At 41.4% G+C, this 17,225-nt stretch overlaps 1 protein-coding gene across 7 annotated transcripts in view; it reads left to right on the top strand.

The window, feature by feature from the left end:
• The window catches only part of Dgki (diacylglycerol kinase iota), a 449,800-nt gene that overhangs the window by 305,708 nt on the left and 126,867 nt on the right, over positions 1–17,225 (top strand). For all 7 annotated transcript variants that reach the window (XM_029478766.2, XM_085840737.1, XM_029478767.2 and 4 more), the window contains one exon: positions 13,918–14,018. In XM_029478766.2, coding sequence (XP_029334626.2) covers positions 13,918–14,018 — 101 coding nt within the window. The remainder of the gene's footprint in view (positions 1–13,917; positions 14,019–17,225) is intronic.

The following is a 17,225-nucleotide window of genomic DNA, read 5'->3' on the forward strand; positions in this document are numbered from 1 at the left end:
CGTCTATATTTCTTTTGCATTGTGTATCAGCCAGGGTTTCTAGTGTAATATTGAATAAGAGTGGTCACTTGCTTTGCTATTGGTTTTAGGTAACCTTGCTGCTTTCACTGTTAAGCTAATTGTTTGAGATCCTTTATTCATTTATTTAAATTTATGTGTGGGTGTTTGTTTGCATGCATGTCTGTGTACCACGTGTATTCCTGTTGCCAGCTGAGACCAGAAGTGGGTGCCCTGTCCTCTGAAATCAGTATTACAGGGGGTTGTGAGCAGCCATATGGGTAGTAGGATTCTAACCCAGGATCTTTGGAAAGCAGCCAGTCTTCTGAACTGCTGCGGCATCTCTCCAAGCCCAGTTGTACATTTCTTCTGTTGAAGTGTTAGCTATCAAAGCTGGTTTTTTCCTTCAAAAGACTCTGACATTTGTTTGTTAGAATTTGCCAGTGAGCGAAACCAGTTGGGCATTAGGATTTTTTTCTTTCAACCTTTACGTGTAGATCAAAGGAGCTGGAGGGAGAGAGTCAACAGTTGGTAGCACAGGATCCTCTTCCAGATGGCCTGGGTTCACAACTGCCTGTGACTCTAATTCCAGAGGACCCAACAGTCTCCTTTGACTTCCCTGGGCACAAGGCAAGCACATGGTATGCATACATGCATACAGCCAAGTAGTTATACTCAGAAAATATAAATAATAAGTAACCCATTGGGTGGTAAACAAAGTTATTTTAGCATCTCTAGGACTATTCAGGTCATTTATCTTTACCTTGGTGAATTTTTCTATGGTTGTTTGATATTTTCAAAGAATCTGTCCATTTCTTCTATGTTGGCAATTGATATGGATGGAATTGTAAAGAGAACTTCCTTATCTCTTTTATTTCTGTGGCATCTGTAGGCGTAGTTCTTTTTTTTTTATTATTATTATTCTTGATATTTGTAATTCAATGCATCTTTTGAAGTTTTCATCAGTCTTGGCAGAGTTATTTTATCGCCCAACCCCAAAATTGTCTATTGGTTACACTGGCTTTCCTGATTGTTTTTCTGTTTGAAATATAGTTGAACTTTGCCCTTTATTACTTCCTCCCTTCTGCTTATATTGGGCTTATTTCATTTATTTTTGTTCTGGTTCCTTAAAGAATTTTACTCCCCCTTCTCTCCCCCCACCCCCCACCCCGCTGGGAGGCAATTGACATGATGGCCACAAGTTCTGACTGTCCTCGGGGTTATTTATGGCTGTACTTGTTACCCTGTTTTCAAATGCTTCCTGGAATTCTTCCATTGGACAGCATGGCCATACTGTGTCTCTAGCATAAGACCTGGGCATGGCCTGCCCTCTGTCATTCACGTAGACACAGACTGGAGAGAGACCCTTGCTTACCGCATAGAAACAAAGTAAAGCTCCTTTGTGAATCCCTTCCTCTTGAAAGTCACTCCTCTCTTTAGTCCTCAACCAGAGAATTAGTCATAACTTCAGTTATTCCCTATGATCCACGCTTCCTTCTACGACAGAAAGAGAAGCAAAGACGGTTGATTGCTCCCTCTGAACATTGAAGTTCCTGAGAATAGAAAGGAGATTGTGTTCTTGGTGTTAGTAATCTTAGCTGTCACAGGACCTTTTTGCCATGCTGGCTACCAGTACTGCAAAATGGCCTAAATCTGAAGTGGGAGCAGATGAAGGGGAGGAAACCTTAAAAGAGAAAAACAGATTTGTTTTTCTCAGTGAGTCAGCATTCTGAGGTGTTGCTTTTCTGAACTCAGCCAGAGCCCAGACTTTCTCCCAGCAATCTCCCTGCCTGTGTCTGGCATCCACTTTCAAATCAGATACTGCTGGAGTCCAGCTCTGGTCTACAGGAAGGGACAGTAAGGGAGGGAGCACATCAGCGGGGTGTAGTTGGCCTGCATTTGGTCTTCCTCACCAATTTGTTGCTAGATTTCACCTTCCAAAGATCCTTTATGGCTGCTTTATTGCTTTATTTAGGGAGAAAAAATGGTGGAGAGGCTCCCTTCTGTAAGATAACTGGGCCACTGTACCAGGCCTGGAGCTTGTCACAGGTCCCTCATCCCATGTCTTTCTGTACTCCCTGACTCAGCACATGCCCCAGCTCAGGGCAGCAAAGCATCTCTGCAGACACCAGGGCATCATCCTACCTGCCACTGATGTATGTTAACTATAATACAGCATCCAAAGTTATAATTTAGACACAAACAGGATCTGCCTGGTGCTAACTTATGTGGGTTTGTTCACTGCCTGAGGGAAAGTACGCATATTGAAAGGATAGTGTAACTTGTCATATTTGACCACAGGCTGAATGTGATTCAGTTCTGCAAAATTGATTTTGATAAATGAAGGCTTCTTGGTAAAGGATAAAAGTAAATTGATTTTCTTTGCAAAAGTTAAAGAGTTTGGAGTCGAGAAGGGGAAATATTGTCACTATGCCATTTTTGAGATTTTATTTGGGGCTGGATTTAAGAGTTCCATGGCTGAACAAGTACAGATGCAGAACTGAGAACCTTCAGTCTTCATGACTGAAGTCTGTGGTTTAATGTCTGCATGCCTCTGAGGGGAGAAGGAAGCGAGTCTCTGCAGCTCATTAGAGAACACTGTAATTGTCTTCTCTAGCTGGCCACATCAAAACTTCCCCGACATTTCCTTAAGCTTGTGCTGTGTATTATAAAACATTGGCCTCTTTCGCTGATGTGACCCTGACCCTGTAATTAGAAAATTCGACTTGCAAATGGAAGCTGTGCTTGCTGCACAACACCTTTTCTTTTCTTTCTTTCCATAAATTCCTCTACTTCATCGTGAATGGTATCAGGAAGCCATACAAGCCCTGTTGAGAGCATCTGCCTGGCTGTCTCTGTGATCTGCGAGATGTGCCTCTGGTGTAAAGGAGGGTCCCTCACCTGTGGTTTGATCCCACAGACCAAGCACTTGATAGAAATGTACTCACAGGCCAGCTGAGCTTCTAGAGTCTGGACAGGAAAATGTCCAGATTCAGATTCATGGATTTAAAAAATTTGTATCATACTTTCTGGCACCAAAGGGGGAAAAAATGGTCTAGGCAACCCAAATGTGTTTAGGTTGTTTGTTCACAACTAACTATTCCTGTTATCCTTGTACAGTCTGAACAGTAGGATCTTAGATACTTATAATTTCAGTGAACCCACATCACTTCTATGGAAGTAAAAAGGAGCCTAGAGGTCTAGAGGTTTCTGTTTTAAAAGATCAGGTGAGAACTGCTCTGTTTATTGAACTGGAAGAAACTAGAAACAGTGATGCAGGGTTAGTTTTACATCTTGAAAGCAAAGCTATGTGTTCTCTAAGAATCTGCCAGGCTTTGCTCACTGCCAGCCTTACGTCCCCATCTCTCCGGAGAGGCTGACATTTTGTGTGTTATCTGTCTGGTCCTCACCCATTTCTCCTTCTTCATCCCAGGAGGCCCACAGCCATCCTTTCCTTTTCTCTTCCTCCCCCAACTCTTTCCAGCTTGTATATAGGGCAGTTTGGCTAAATGGAAAATTATGAGGGCAAAGCACCTAAGAATTACTCTGCCTCTATCCCAGGCTGCTTCCAAACCAATGCCCAGGCTGCAGCCCAGGTAACAGGCTTCTTTGGTCTTTATGTAATGCAGGTTTCCTCTTGAGCTCCTCCCCTGTCTCAACTTCATTCCTCTCAAGGAGGTGTCATGACAGCATAGGTAGATAGAGCACCAGACTCCCTGCTAACCATATACTTCATGCTTCTGATGTAAATGTCTTGATAGCCCCACCTTTGTCTGTACATCATGGGCCGTGGATTCATTATCCTCCGCATTTTGTTTTGAAGACAATTTTTAAAATGCAGTCAATTCTTGGGATTCTCATCAGCCCTGAAGTTCTGTTCTGGTAAATCCAAGGTATGACTTTAAATCTCATTAAAATTTGCCTCAAGAGGAAACATACACAAGATTGGTCTTGGAATTATAGGTCACTTTTGGTTCTTGGTACTAAGCAGGAGGCTAGGCACTGTACTGCCTTGGAACCCTTAGTTAAGGCCTTACCCTACTGCCTGCAAGAACCCCTGTGGATGCTTGTGCTTGGTCAGAGAGGTGATATGTACTTAGACTGTGCTAAGCATCTTATACTGTGACCAGCTTAAGCACTTTAATAACAGCGTTGGGTGACACTATTATGCTTCTATCACAGATGGGAAGACTGAGAAGAATGGTAGGAAGATTGCTTTCTAACATACTGTAAGTGAATAAAGTGAGGATTAATTTTATTGCTATCTGCTTCGAGGACAGTACTTAAGGTGGACTATCTTCCACCTTAAGATGAATGCATCATCAGTATAAACTCTGGTCATTAGCAGAGTGTGGATGTGTTCGAGTGATGCGTTTTAATCAGATTGTACCAGATATGCTTTTAAAGCAAAAAGCAGATGTGAGTTATTAAGAATTCAGATGTACACATTTTATATGTGTTGATTCTTTGAGGCTGCAGATTTCAAGTAGAGCTATAAGGAAAAGTTTACAAAGATGCCCGTGCTTCTGCCTGTAGCATCAGGCTTAGCTGGAAGGGTCATGCTTCCATCTCCACTGAGGGATGGCTTCTATGGCCTCCTATTGCAGAGACCAGTGCAGGGCTCAGTACCCTTATGTAAAGGCCCAATGCATTAAGGATTCCCCGGATTTTAAAAATTATATCACATTGCTTTTAGCATTTATATTTACAGATGAATTATTCATACCTATGTAGGTGAATGAGCAATGTTAGGACTCAGCACTTTTTGTGTCGTAAGAGTTCACTTCAAGAGGAAGGTGACTGACTATTTAGGAATGGTTTTGCTGGCTTGGGTGTATGGGGCGTATGGGGCCATTGTCAAAGTTATTGTTGGGAAAAGAGAGAGAGAGTCCTCAAACATTTTTTGAATCATACATGCTCTAAGTTTATTTATTGGGCTAGGAAAAAGGAGTGAGAATACTTTATGTGTATTTTGTAGTGAAATTATTTGATAAATTTTTGCATTACCTATTTATTTTGAGGGTTATTGTGTATATGTACAATCACACAAGTCAGAGGGCATGGTGGGAAATGATTTCTTTTTTCCTTTCACAACATGGGTTCCAGGAACAGAGCCAGGTGGTCAGACTTCACAGTAGGTGTCTTTACTCCTTACTGAGCCATATTGCTGGCCCTAACAAATATAATTTTTAAACTATAGAAATAATTTAGGTCTGGATGTAGCTCAGTGGGAGAGTATAGACCTAGCATTTACAGGAGCCTGGACTTGGATTATCCTGTATTATAAAAAGGAAAAACAAAAAATAAAATTCAATCTTAAAAAAATTCAGTAAACACAAAGTCATGTTTTTCTATATAGCATGTCTTCTATCAGGAGAAGTTGGAATTGGGACCTGATTGGCCACGGGAGAGATATGTCAAGTTGACAGGGATTTGGGGGACATTGTGAAATTTGGGAAAGTGAATTTTTATTTCACTTTGTCACTACACACATACACATACACACACACACACACACACACACACACACACACACACACACACACACACACACTAATTCCAACTGTGAGTTTAAGACAAACAAGTTGTCCCTCACTGCGTTTGAGCTGACACTTGTATAAATTTGCTTGGGCTTTCTTAACTGAACACCACAGACTGAGCAGCGAAGCCACAGAATTGTGTTTTCCCATAGTTTGGCAGGCTAGACAAAGGTGAGGCCAGGGTCGGCTTCTGAACCCTGTCTCCTGTACTTGGAGATAGTGCCTTTTCCAGTTGCCCTCATAGAGTCTAATACATGTTGTCTACCAGAGTCTTTTTTTTCTATTAAAAACAAAAAAGGGTCTGATGTGCTTGCTTCTTCAAAATGATCTTTTTACTTATTTCCTCACAAAATACCAATTCTTTGCATATTCCAAGTCCTATTCTGAGATAATAGGGATGGCTGTATGTATCAGTTGGGGGTAGAGGGCACAACTTGGCTCCTAGCAGCATCATACTAAATAGGTTAGACCTGGAGTTCAGTTATGTTTCTGTGGATGCATGTGTGTACGTGCGTGCATGCGTGCTTTCCTGTCTGTGTGATCCTGAGTGTCACTAGAGGGCTGCAGACTTATGTTTAGCATTTGCACTCCTCATTTAATTCCTAAACTAATTTTTATTAAAGGCCTAAAGGAGGTGAAGGAAATTGCCCTTTTACCAAAGTAGATTTTCAGAATCCATTACATGGGTTCAGAGTGAAGTTGTTGGTGTGTCTTCAAATTCTTTCTATATAAAAATAAAGTGGCTGGGCAGGAGGCACGTTAAATTAGTTCAGATCTGAACTCCTAAGTCGTTGTAATAAAATAAACAGGAAAGGACTTCAGACTGGAAAGGGAAAGGGAAGGGTTTGTTCTGATCATCTTCACAGACAACAGATTTATTTATAAATGGATTCTCTACCCAGGAAAGAAGTCTTTAGTATGTTTTGTATTTCCTGCATTCAAGAACAAAACCTTGCTATTGCAAAATGCTCAAGGCAGGGTAACTTTGTAAGGAGAAGACATTCTAATTTCTCTAGCTAACAGCTTTGGAGGCTGCTTAATCAGCACGGCACAAGCTCAGTCAGGGCTCATCTTGACTACATTACCTCATGCAGATGACAGTGGCAGTTGTCATGTGAGAATGAAGGAGAGGTCTCCACTAAACATGAAGGTTTAGCCTGCAGTCTGTGATCCCTTCCAAAGCCTGTGCCCTTAACTGACCTTTGCTTCTGTCATGGCCACACTGCAGTCCTCTGGAGGAACCACACATTGCAGTAGTTGTATTGGTTTTGACTCCTTTGTTGCTTTGTGTTTCCTGGCTATTGCTTTTATTGTTTTGGTGGAGTGTTCGTAGTCATAAAGAAACAGACCTTAATTCTCAATCTTTTTCCCTCTTGGTTTGTATATGAAATTTGTGTTGCAACAGAAAGATGGCAATTTATTTACCTGATTTTCTGGGTACATTCATTTAAATAACACTATTTAGTTCACCCATGGATTTGGGAGGCTGAGAAGGAACATGCATGCCTGTATTTGGAAGCTTAATCCTAGTGCCCATCCCGTTACATGCGAAAGGCCATACATTCTCTTCTGTGAAATGACATTTTTAAAAACTCACTCAAATCATAACACCCCCTACTGCTCTCCAACAAAGGAAAGTCAATTTGTCAGTCATGAATATGATTTAACAGGATAATAAAACATTCTGGGATTGTAAACCCAACAGAAGCTTTTTAGACAGCAAATAAGTGTGGATCTTTGTTTGCTAAATAGACATCGAATCCTGACCTAGGAAATGTCTGTCTTCCTGAGCACAGGAGAGCCACAGTCATCCTGATGGAGTATGACTCACATTATTCCATTATGTCTCCTTGGCTCCATCCCAAGAACTTATTCCCAAGCTTCTCCTCTCAGTCAGAACAGCAAAGGAACTCCAGGCTACAGTTCTGAAATTTTATTCCAGCATTTTATACTGGAATCATAAGACTTTTTTTTTTTTAGGAACCCTCTGTTCCAATGGATTTACTTCTTAAGATTAAAATGACTTTGGCCTGATAAGTTGGAAGCAAAGGGACTTAATTCTGCACTTGTCTCAGTTCCAACTGTTATTTTTACTGTGCTAATTAACAAAGTTTTAATATCAATTTTCACTGGTGTATATTCATTGTATGTGGTATTGGTTTACAGAATGACATTTTCTTTGTATAGTGTACCTTGAGCATACAAGTATAGAATGTGTTGTTCTCAACCCGATTTCATCCCAGCTATTCAAATTGGCAGAACTTTTAGTACAAATCCACAATTTCTTCCTACATTGAAATCCCACCTGTCCTCAGTGGTGGTGTGTTTTGCCCTTCTTCACCTCTCACCATGGCATTTCCAGTGTTCAAGCTCTTTCAGATGGAACATATGACTGTTTGGAGGGCACATGGAGACATTTTTCCTTGAAAGTTGTCAGCTTAACATATAGAAGGGCCAGGAGAGTCCACACCCATGAGAGTTACATTTGTAGATGATGTCTGATCACAGGTAGAGATTCTTTTCTATTAGTATGATGGATGTTAACATGTTACAAGCTTATTATACATTGTGAGAAATAGGAGAGATGCATTGTCATATGGCTCCAAAAGGTGTTCATGTCTTAACCATGGGAGGAAGCCAAATCCTAATGTCCTGATCATGTTTTCATTTCAAACAGTGTGTCATGGGATGGGGATTTTAGCTGCAGGGAGCTCCTGTGGGTTCTGGGTGATGGTAGTATTCTGCTCTATGGGATGTGTAAATATCAGAGAAGCACAGATATTAGAAAGATGTGTAGGAGAAGAGGTGCACCAGAGAGAAAGGAGGACTTCCTGGGCACTTGGGTGGGAAGTAAGAAGACAGCTTTCAACAAAGGCCCAAGGGAAAAGAGCTTCTGGGAGCAGAGCAAACCATAGTGTGCAGTGCTGCCAAAACATGAGTTAGGGTGAGAAGTGAGGGGTTAGCCTGCAGAAATGGAGCAGAAGGAGGAAGTGGAGATAAGACGTAGCCATGAACCCATGGAGGGGAAGCTCTAGTTTGGCAGCCAGATGTTCAATAGCATCAAAAGTAAATGCAGCTCTAGCCTGGGGATGGTATAGACGTTGGGCTTTGGGCTTGGTACGGATGTGGAGGTTTGGTGTGGTGGTTTGTTTTAAGTGTGGACAGATGCTTTTTTTTTTAATAGAACTCAGAACTGCCAGCGGCCCAATGGGGGCGCCACCTATAATGGGCTGGGCCCTCCCACACCTATTTACTGATTAAGAAAATGCTCTGTAGGCTTGCCTACAGCCCCATCTTATGGAGGTATTTTCTTAACTGGGGTTCTCTGCTCTTACATGACTTTAGCTTGTGTTGGGTTAACATAAAACTAAGTAGTGCATTCCCCATACAGAAAAATGGGCAAGCTGGGAAGGATTCCGCAGTGACATGTGTCTGGTAGTAGGATCACATGACAGCCCACTGTTAATGTAATTTTTGGATTATTCTTATTGAGTTAAAAATCTTCTGCACAGTTTTAGAATCCTGAGGCATCTTTTACATGTCCAGCAGAAGATAACTCAAGATGAATGTTTTGTAATGAGTTAGCAGGTGTCAGAATGCTGTTTTTAATCTCTGCTCAGAAACTGTGATTCAATTTGTTTTATTGTAGAGGCCTTCTCGGAAGCCTTTATATTTAGATGATTTTCAATGTCAGTTGCAAACAATGTGCAAAGGAAACTTTCAGCAATTTCTAGAATATTCCTGAAGGAAGTTGCAGTTATACTTGTATTGAAGTTGAAATCCCGCTGGACAGCTGATGGGAAGAACTGGTGGTGCTCCTGGGTTACTGTCCTTTAACTGAACACCATGTATCTTGAGGTGGGCTGTTGGTCTTTTTGGTAAAGAGTTCTAGTTCTCAATTCTCTTTTCATCTATGTGGATCCCACTAGAGATACAGTGGTAGGTGGGGAGACCGTAACCCCTCCTGGATTTACCTCCTGATCTACCGGTCAGACAGAACACAGAAATGGACAGTTATGTAGAATGGAAAGCAGCATTGTGAAAGGGCCAACCTTCCCTGAAGCCTCATGGCCGTGGTGGTCTAGGGTAACATGTAAATACTTACTGGAAACTTGGGAAATGTGACACTCGAGGTGCTGGAATTGCAAGGAGAAAGTGACTCATCCCTGCTATGTTTTATGTTAATAATTAATATTCAATTGTAGGCCTATCATAACATAAGGACTAGTTGAAAGAGCCAGGCGTGGTGGTGCACACCTTTAGCCCCAGCACTCAGGAGGCAGGGGCAGGTGGATCTCTGAGTTCAAGGCCAGCCTCATCAACAGAGCAAGTTCCAGGACAGCCAGGGCTACAAAGAGAAATCTTGTCTCAAAACAAAACAAAAAAGACTGGTTAGAAACACACTTTATTGGGCCTAGATTATGCTTAAGTAGAACCTCATATTGACATGTCTTGATAGAATTTAGGGGATTTCATTTTTATTATTAAATCAAGCCTGAAGGTGGAAAGAGACAGGATTGTGATTGTTTTCTGCCTTGGTGAAGCAAACCAACCTTCTTTGTGATTCTGCATGAAAATCAATGCACTTGTATAATGAGTTTTTCAAAAGGGTACACCTTGAAATGAGCCATCTGAGAAATGTTAATTAAGACATGAGATTCACAAAGTATAGCATGTAGAATAATTATGTAACTTTAAGGGTCCTGTCTGCAAAATGAATTAAGATTTATATATCTAACATCTTTGAGAAAAGTTTCTTGCAAACATTCACTGTCTATAATTGTGTTCTTGGTCAACTGATTTCATAGATATATAGCTCTGAATTTTTTCTTCTTTTAGTTTAATCCATCACAATGCACATACATGCATGCATGCACGCGCGCACGCACACACACACACACACATACACACACACCAAGAAGGAGATGGGGGATCACCAGCAGCATCTATGAAGGAAAAGAGAGTACTTAGAGAATGGCACTGACTACTCAGAGAGTTGCAATGGATGATGGTCCCTTCCTCTCCCTTCCCACCTCACAAGGCAACAGCTGTGTTTTGTATAGCTAAGAGAGGTGCTTATACGGTGACTTTTGACTCTGTATAAGGTAGCAGAAGAAATAAGTGAGAAAAGGACAGGTTGCAATCTCCCACCTCAATAGAAAAGGCAATTCACAGATTTCTGGCTCTCTTATAGGAAACTTAAGTGCCCTTTGGAAGCCAAGTTTTGAACTCTTGGTACAATGCCTAAGTCAGCATGGGTTGCCTGTAGATGTTGGCAAGGAGGCAAGTTTCTTTATACTCAAGTTAGGAGTCTCTTCTATGCTCTACTAACTTCCTTGGCAAAAAGTAATTTTAGAAAACTAATGGTTAGGCTATTCCCCAGACTCCAAGGAACAGCTTTGCTGTCCTCCACCTCAGTCAGCCAGTAATGGGACACTAATATAATGTGACACAGGGATAAAATTGAATTGCTTGGCTTTCACTTAATTTCAGTGTTTTTAGCTGTCTAGTTCCTTGCCATTAGCTGGCTTTGTGAAATACCAAGTTGGAGAATATTCATAAGTCATGATGCCATCCCTAAAAGAACCCCATCCCCACCCCCAAGACCCTAATTAGAAATGGCTAGGGATGTTCCTGTATCAGTTCTAATTCTTCCAGTGTCTGGCAGCAGCAGATGCTATTGTTGGGCAGAATCTCGTTTAGGGGAGAAACAATCACAATTATCACAATGATATTAGCCACTACCTCTTTGACACTTAGAGTATTCTAGGCACTTTTTCAAGGTGAATAACATGCACTGATTGGTTCTTATGCTGTTCCTATGAGGTTGATCCCGTTGTCACCATCTTACAGATGAGGAGACTAAATCACAGATGAGCTAGATGCTGGAAGAACTTTGCTTCAGATCCAGTCAGTCTACTTGGGAGTTCAGCTTCTCTCAATAACTGGATTTGTTGCCCCCTGTACCACCTCTACTGCTTAGGCAAGGGTCAAGAATGAGTGGAAGGTAATTTCCATTAATTAGTCCATGGTCTGGTGCCTTAAAAATTATTAACGAGTTTCAGTTAAGTCAACATTTTAAAAAGATTTTAGGTCATCATTTACTAGGAAGCCATACACACTTAGCTAGAAGGCTTGGTTTAAGAAAACTCTTACTGGTGTCTGTTGTTAAGTGGTTGTAAGGGGTGGGAGCTCAAAGCAATATGAAGGTGGCTGGATAAGAGAATCCAATGCTGGTTAGTGACAGAATTATTACATAGCTAATTGTCCTGGAGAAGAAATGAAATAATGTGTCAATTCATTTGGGATCTGCAAAACTCTATTCAAATAGTTGATCCTATAGTATGACCATAGAGGACTTCATGGAAGTTTGGAGCTTAGTGTTTCCAGAGGGATCATTGGAAGGGGGTTGAATCAGTGGGCAAAAATGTGAAGTTCATAGGTAAATGTGGGCAGACAGGGAGTAGACTCTGATGGTGTTGGTATGGGTGTTGTCCATGGAAGTAGAAGGAAGGACTGGCCAACAGTTCTCTACATTCTGCCTACAGTTGGCAAGTGCTTTCCTAATGAGGTCTTTATTCCTGTTGCCTCCAGTCTACTTAAGACAACTAGAACTCCGTGGAATTTGATCACCATCTCTTTAAAGAATATCTACACAGAACTCACTGACCCCATACTGGATGTCATCATTGGATGCACAGACATTTCCCAAAGATACATAAACTTCTAAGTCTTTTTAAGTGCTAGAATTTAGGCCATACATAGTTTTCTATGATCTTTACAGTCGTACTTTAAAGTATGCCCATAGTCAGATTTCCCTTTCAATCACTACAGATCTATGCATCCATTTGCAATACCCACCTCATGTTTTCTTGCTAGGATGTGTCGCAGTTCACTTAACAAATCTCACATAAACCATTTACTGATAAATATAACACTCTCGGCAACAGGTAGAGATCAGCTGACCCAGCTAAACCATGTTATGGCTTTGCTATCTTAGAAGAGGACGCTTGGTATTATTTATTTTTAGTCTCAGCATCTCAGAGGAATATTATATAATAGTAAGGTCAGAATGATGAGTGTGGGGCACTACTTCTGCCATATAGTGCCATATGACCTTAAAATCACTTTATATTTTGAAAGCACAGTTTTTATCTGTTGGTGACATGATGCTTGTAGGCGTGTGACACTTAAGGTCTGGTCTATTGATCTGTAGCTATTCCACAAAACTAGATGTCTTCTTATTATGACTAATATACTGGTGTCAGGTTTATTCCCCTGTGCTTCTACCATAACCAGCTCAATGTCAGCAGATTAGCCACCCAGTGGTCCATACTTTGAGTGATGGGTCATCCAGCCATCACATCGGTCTCCAGGGCTGGCTCAGGATTAACCTCTGTGTGTGGTTTTGTATTGGCATCTTTTTTAATACAGTGACCCTCATATATGTCAACCAGCTAGCCTCCTTAGAATCTGTATACTTATATACCTACTTTGAAATACTTCAAATTTCTCTCTCCCTTTCTCTTATTGGCAATGTTTATTACCATTTACTATTAAAAAAAATAAACATAAGCAGATGTCTTGTGTTTGAGAAAGTTCTTTCAACCAATGAAACTAAAGTATTCTCATGAACCAAAAGGAATACATTGATCCACGGAGGAAATGATAACAATTAAGTTTGTTTTCATTCAGCTCAGGCCAAGGATTAAACCACTTGAAGATGTGACTTAAGACAAATGCACAGAATCTAGGCAGGTGGACGAGAGGCCTCCAGGAACTTGGTGCTTCCTGATTAACTAATGAAAACCTGTCCTGGGTTGGCCTGAACGAGTTCTTTCAGCACAACTTACCTGCTTCTTTCCAAGGCAGCTCACAGGCAGCTTAAGTTATAACATCCCTTAACTGAGTGGTGTTTTCCAACGGGATGAGAAGGCTCAACTTGGTCCTGTGTACTGTAGATGCCTCGTTTGTACTTTGAAATACATTTTCCAGCTTTGACTGCTACAGACATATTTACCACTATTTTATTTTGTAGCATTAACATGTTCTCATTATTTTTAATTACTTGTGTGTCTAATTTATTACACAAAAAAACACAGCATCTTATTTGAACTTTTGGCAAACTAATAGCAAATATTACTAGGGATATTTCCCAGAGCCTTTTATCCCCCTAGTCCATTGTTCTTACCTACATTGCAGTTACATTAGGTTTCTAGAAAAGGACTCTTCAGATACTTTTTGTGTATTTCTGGATTATAAACAAACCTTTTCTTTTAACCCACAGGAGATTCGATCACCCCTAGTCTCTCCAGGACCCTTTCTCATTTTCCAGTTCTGCTCCATCACTATATCTGACCACTTGGTTTTTGTCTTGCAGTCCCCAGTCTGTCCCAGATCGCCTGAGGATCCGTGTGAACAAAATCAGTTTACAAGACTATGAAGGACTCCACTATGACAAAGACAAACTCCGGGAAGCTTGTAAGTTACCAGTGCCTGAGGGGCACTTGCTGAGTCTCTTTGGTGTTGGCTCCTCCATGTTTTGATGGGTAGAGTCATTGGTCCTCTGCATTGGAACAATGCAGCTGGAGGAGGGAAGAGGGAAGTGCACGTGACAGGGGAGCTCCTGGTGATGCTCAGTATGAGCCAAAGGAAATGGGAACAGTGAAGGGAAAAGGCCGAGCTGGGTGTTCTGATGTGAGTGCTCTTGGATTCCATACCTCTGTGGTCTTAGCTTTATCTAAAACGAGATCTGCAGAAGGTTGACACAGAAACATCTAGAAACTTAGGAACCTCCACAGGTTTCTTTGTGGAGCTTGCTTTGTGCTCTGGATCATCAATGGAGTTATCTGGACAAGCCCACCAGTCCCTTCAGCTCCTATACTGTTGTAGGATGTCACACCAAAGACCATGATCCTGGAATGTTGAGACAATAGGGTGATTGATTATATTATAATGGAACACTGTTTCTGAAGTTGTAGTTTGAGTCAACCTATGAATTACGTCAGTGCTTAACTTCCTTGCATATCCTTGAATGCACAGCTAATTGTTAATGTATGTCACCAAACAGTACTTACTGGGTATGGTTTATATTCTGACCGCTACTTTAGATCAGTTTCTACACCATGATCGATGTTTAGACATCATTGGGCAGAATATATAATACATTGTTATCGTAGGTACAACATGTATTAAGGTTCTGGGTTAAGGTACCTCTTACTTGTGGGAACCAGTAGTTAGATGCAATAAAATGGGATAAGGAAAGACCAGTGCTCAAGAAAACAGACATGAGTGTCGCTAGAAAGAAGGGACTTAATGAAACCAAAGCTTCGTCAAGCCCACTGTCAATTGGCGCACTGTAGACCTGAGTTGTAAGAGGCCAGTAGTTAAAATTAGGGAAAATGATGCTGAAGAGGGAGAGCAGCAAGGCTTCCTGGGAGAATCGCTTCCAGACTCTGCTGACTTACAACTGAACTGGCACAAGCTTTATCAGATGGAAGACCTTTAAGTTGAGAGTTGGTTTTTCTGGTATCTGCGGATGGCAGTGAGCCAGGGGCCTTTCCGGGTAGGTTGTTCACTGAGGCTCTGGGAAGTTCTGTGAGGAGACTCCTATTTTGACTCTCTCACCTGCTTCAGTGAGCATCCTCTTCCACAGACATCAGTACCTTACAGTTCCCACAAGTTCTGTCCCTCCCTCTCCTCTTCTTTGGCAGGAAAGTGTGAACTGAAGGACAGAAGCCATTCTCTGAGTCTCTGCATCTCTTCCTTTTGTTAAGAATCCATTATGAACTATGTTTTCTAATATAAATGAGGGTATAAATGACAGATTAGTACAAAGTCCAATTTAACCCACTGACAGAGGAATAAGCACACGTACTGAGGAGGTATAGCTACAGCTGGACTAAATTGACTTTCTGAAACTACTCACAAAGAGCAGCCTTCCGTGCCTCCTCTTTTCAGGATTCTGCACTAATAGCTTCTGATTATTAAAAACACTAATAGCTTCCAATTATTAAAAACCAATAAAAGATAGTGCATCTCAAGGTTGGTTTTACAGCTTATCATCCACTCTGGAGAACTCGGCTGGGGGGTAGGGTACATCTGAAGATTTTGGCTGACAGGCATTTGGAGGCTTATCTGTAACGTTCGATTATCTGTGTTATCTCCTCTGGGCCTGTATCTCTCCATTGTTGCTGGAGGTAATTGTGATTCCAGGAAGATGACATTTCCTGGCAAGGGCTTTCTTGACTCATCCTATCTTAAATAATAAAACTTCCGTCCAAGCGTACTTCTTAAATTGGGAACAGTGATTTGGCATGAGCACAGGACAGATAAATTCAGCAGTATCTCTGGAAGCCAAGAGAACGAGGGAACTCTTAGAGGGGAACAGAAAGGAATTATATTAAAGATCTGAGTTTGAAAGGAAAATCAATTGGGAGGAAAAGCTGCTAAGTCAGCCGTTCTGCTTTTTAACAAATGGCGGTGATGCTTGGAACCTGCGGGCGCGCAGGGAAGCTTAGCTCTCGAGGCTAAGGATTTACTGACCCCTGCTCCTTTTGCCTTGCACAGAGTCTACCATGCAACTGAGTACAGATCCACAGAATGGCTGTCAGAGCTCAAGCTGAATATGAGTGAAGGCCAGTTCAAGTTCATATGTGACGTGCACACCAAAACACACATTATTTCAGAAGCACTAATTAAATGAACTTCCTGAAACACATCTAGATAGAAAGGGCCCCAGAAAATTGTACTCTGATCTGCGTTCTGGAAAAACAAACAGAGTCCAGCCAGAAGCATCCCTTTATTGGTAACAAAGTTTCAGCTGAGCAGTGGTAATGCTATTTAAAATAATAGTTCCTGATGACATAGCTGAGTGATCTATCCAGGCTCCGTGGGCTGTTTGCCACCACTACATAATTGTTTCCTACACGTGTGTCTGGATGGTTGTTCATATTAGAGTACAGCCTTGGATGCTTGCTGGCTAGCAAAGTCCTGCTGCCATCTTCAACTCAGGGCTTCTGGTAATCCAGTGTGCCATACTGTTCTGCTTATGTCAACAGATGGAAACACAACTATGCTATTCCAAACATTTTCTGTCTCTCTTCCATGAAGCTCCACCTCTCCCATGGACCTATCCCTAATGTATAAGCATAGGATACTAAAATGCTCCATAGGCTCGCCCTCACACTTGTTGATAAATTTAGTTATTACTTAAAACTGTCTCTTTGTTGCTTATGGTTTATTAGTTCTCAGGGTAAAGGTGATTTTCAAGATAGGAAGAGAGAGCCCAAGGCAAAAGCTAAACCAAGTCTCCTAGAGTGACAACAGAAATTCACTGCCATTAACTAAATGAGATATTCAAATGACACGGTAGTAAAGCACAGATGTAATTACTCAGTCTATGAACCAAGACACGGCTTTTGACACGGTTGTAGTTCTAGCTACTGAAGAGACTTAACTGGACTTACAGTTCGATGTGCATAATAATTTGCACCTGAATGTACCTGAATCCTACCCAGGCTTATTGCACTGCACTTTTGATACCAGCTAACTCTACTCATTTTTTTTTTATTATTCAGTAAACTAACACAACCTTTATTTCGTCTCCAAAAACCCACTGGGGAAAATGAGACAAGCTTTCTGGAGATACAGACCCCTGACTCAGGGCCCTGTGTGCTGTGCGTAGGA

The sequence above is a fragment of the Mus caroli genome, unplaced genomic scaffold (assembly GCF_978045245.1).
Source record: "Mus caroli unplaced genomic scaffold, Mus_caroli_1 scaffold_7, whole genome shotgun sequence".
NCBI lineage: Eukaryota > Metazoa > Chordata > Mammalia > Rodentia > Muridae > Mus > Mus caroli.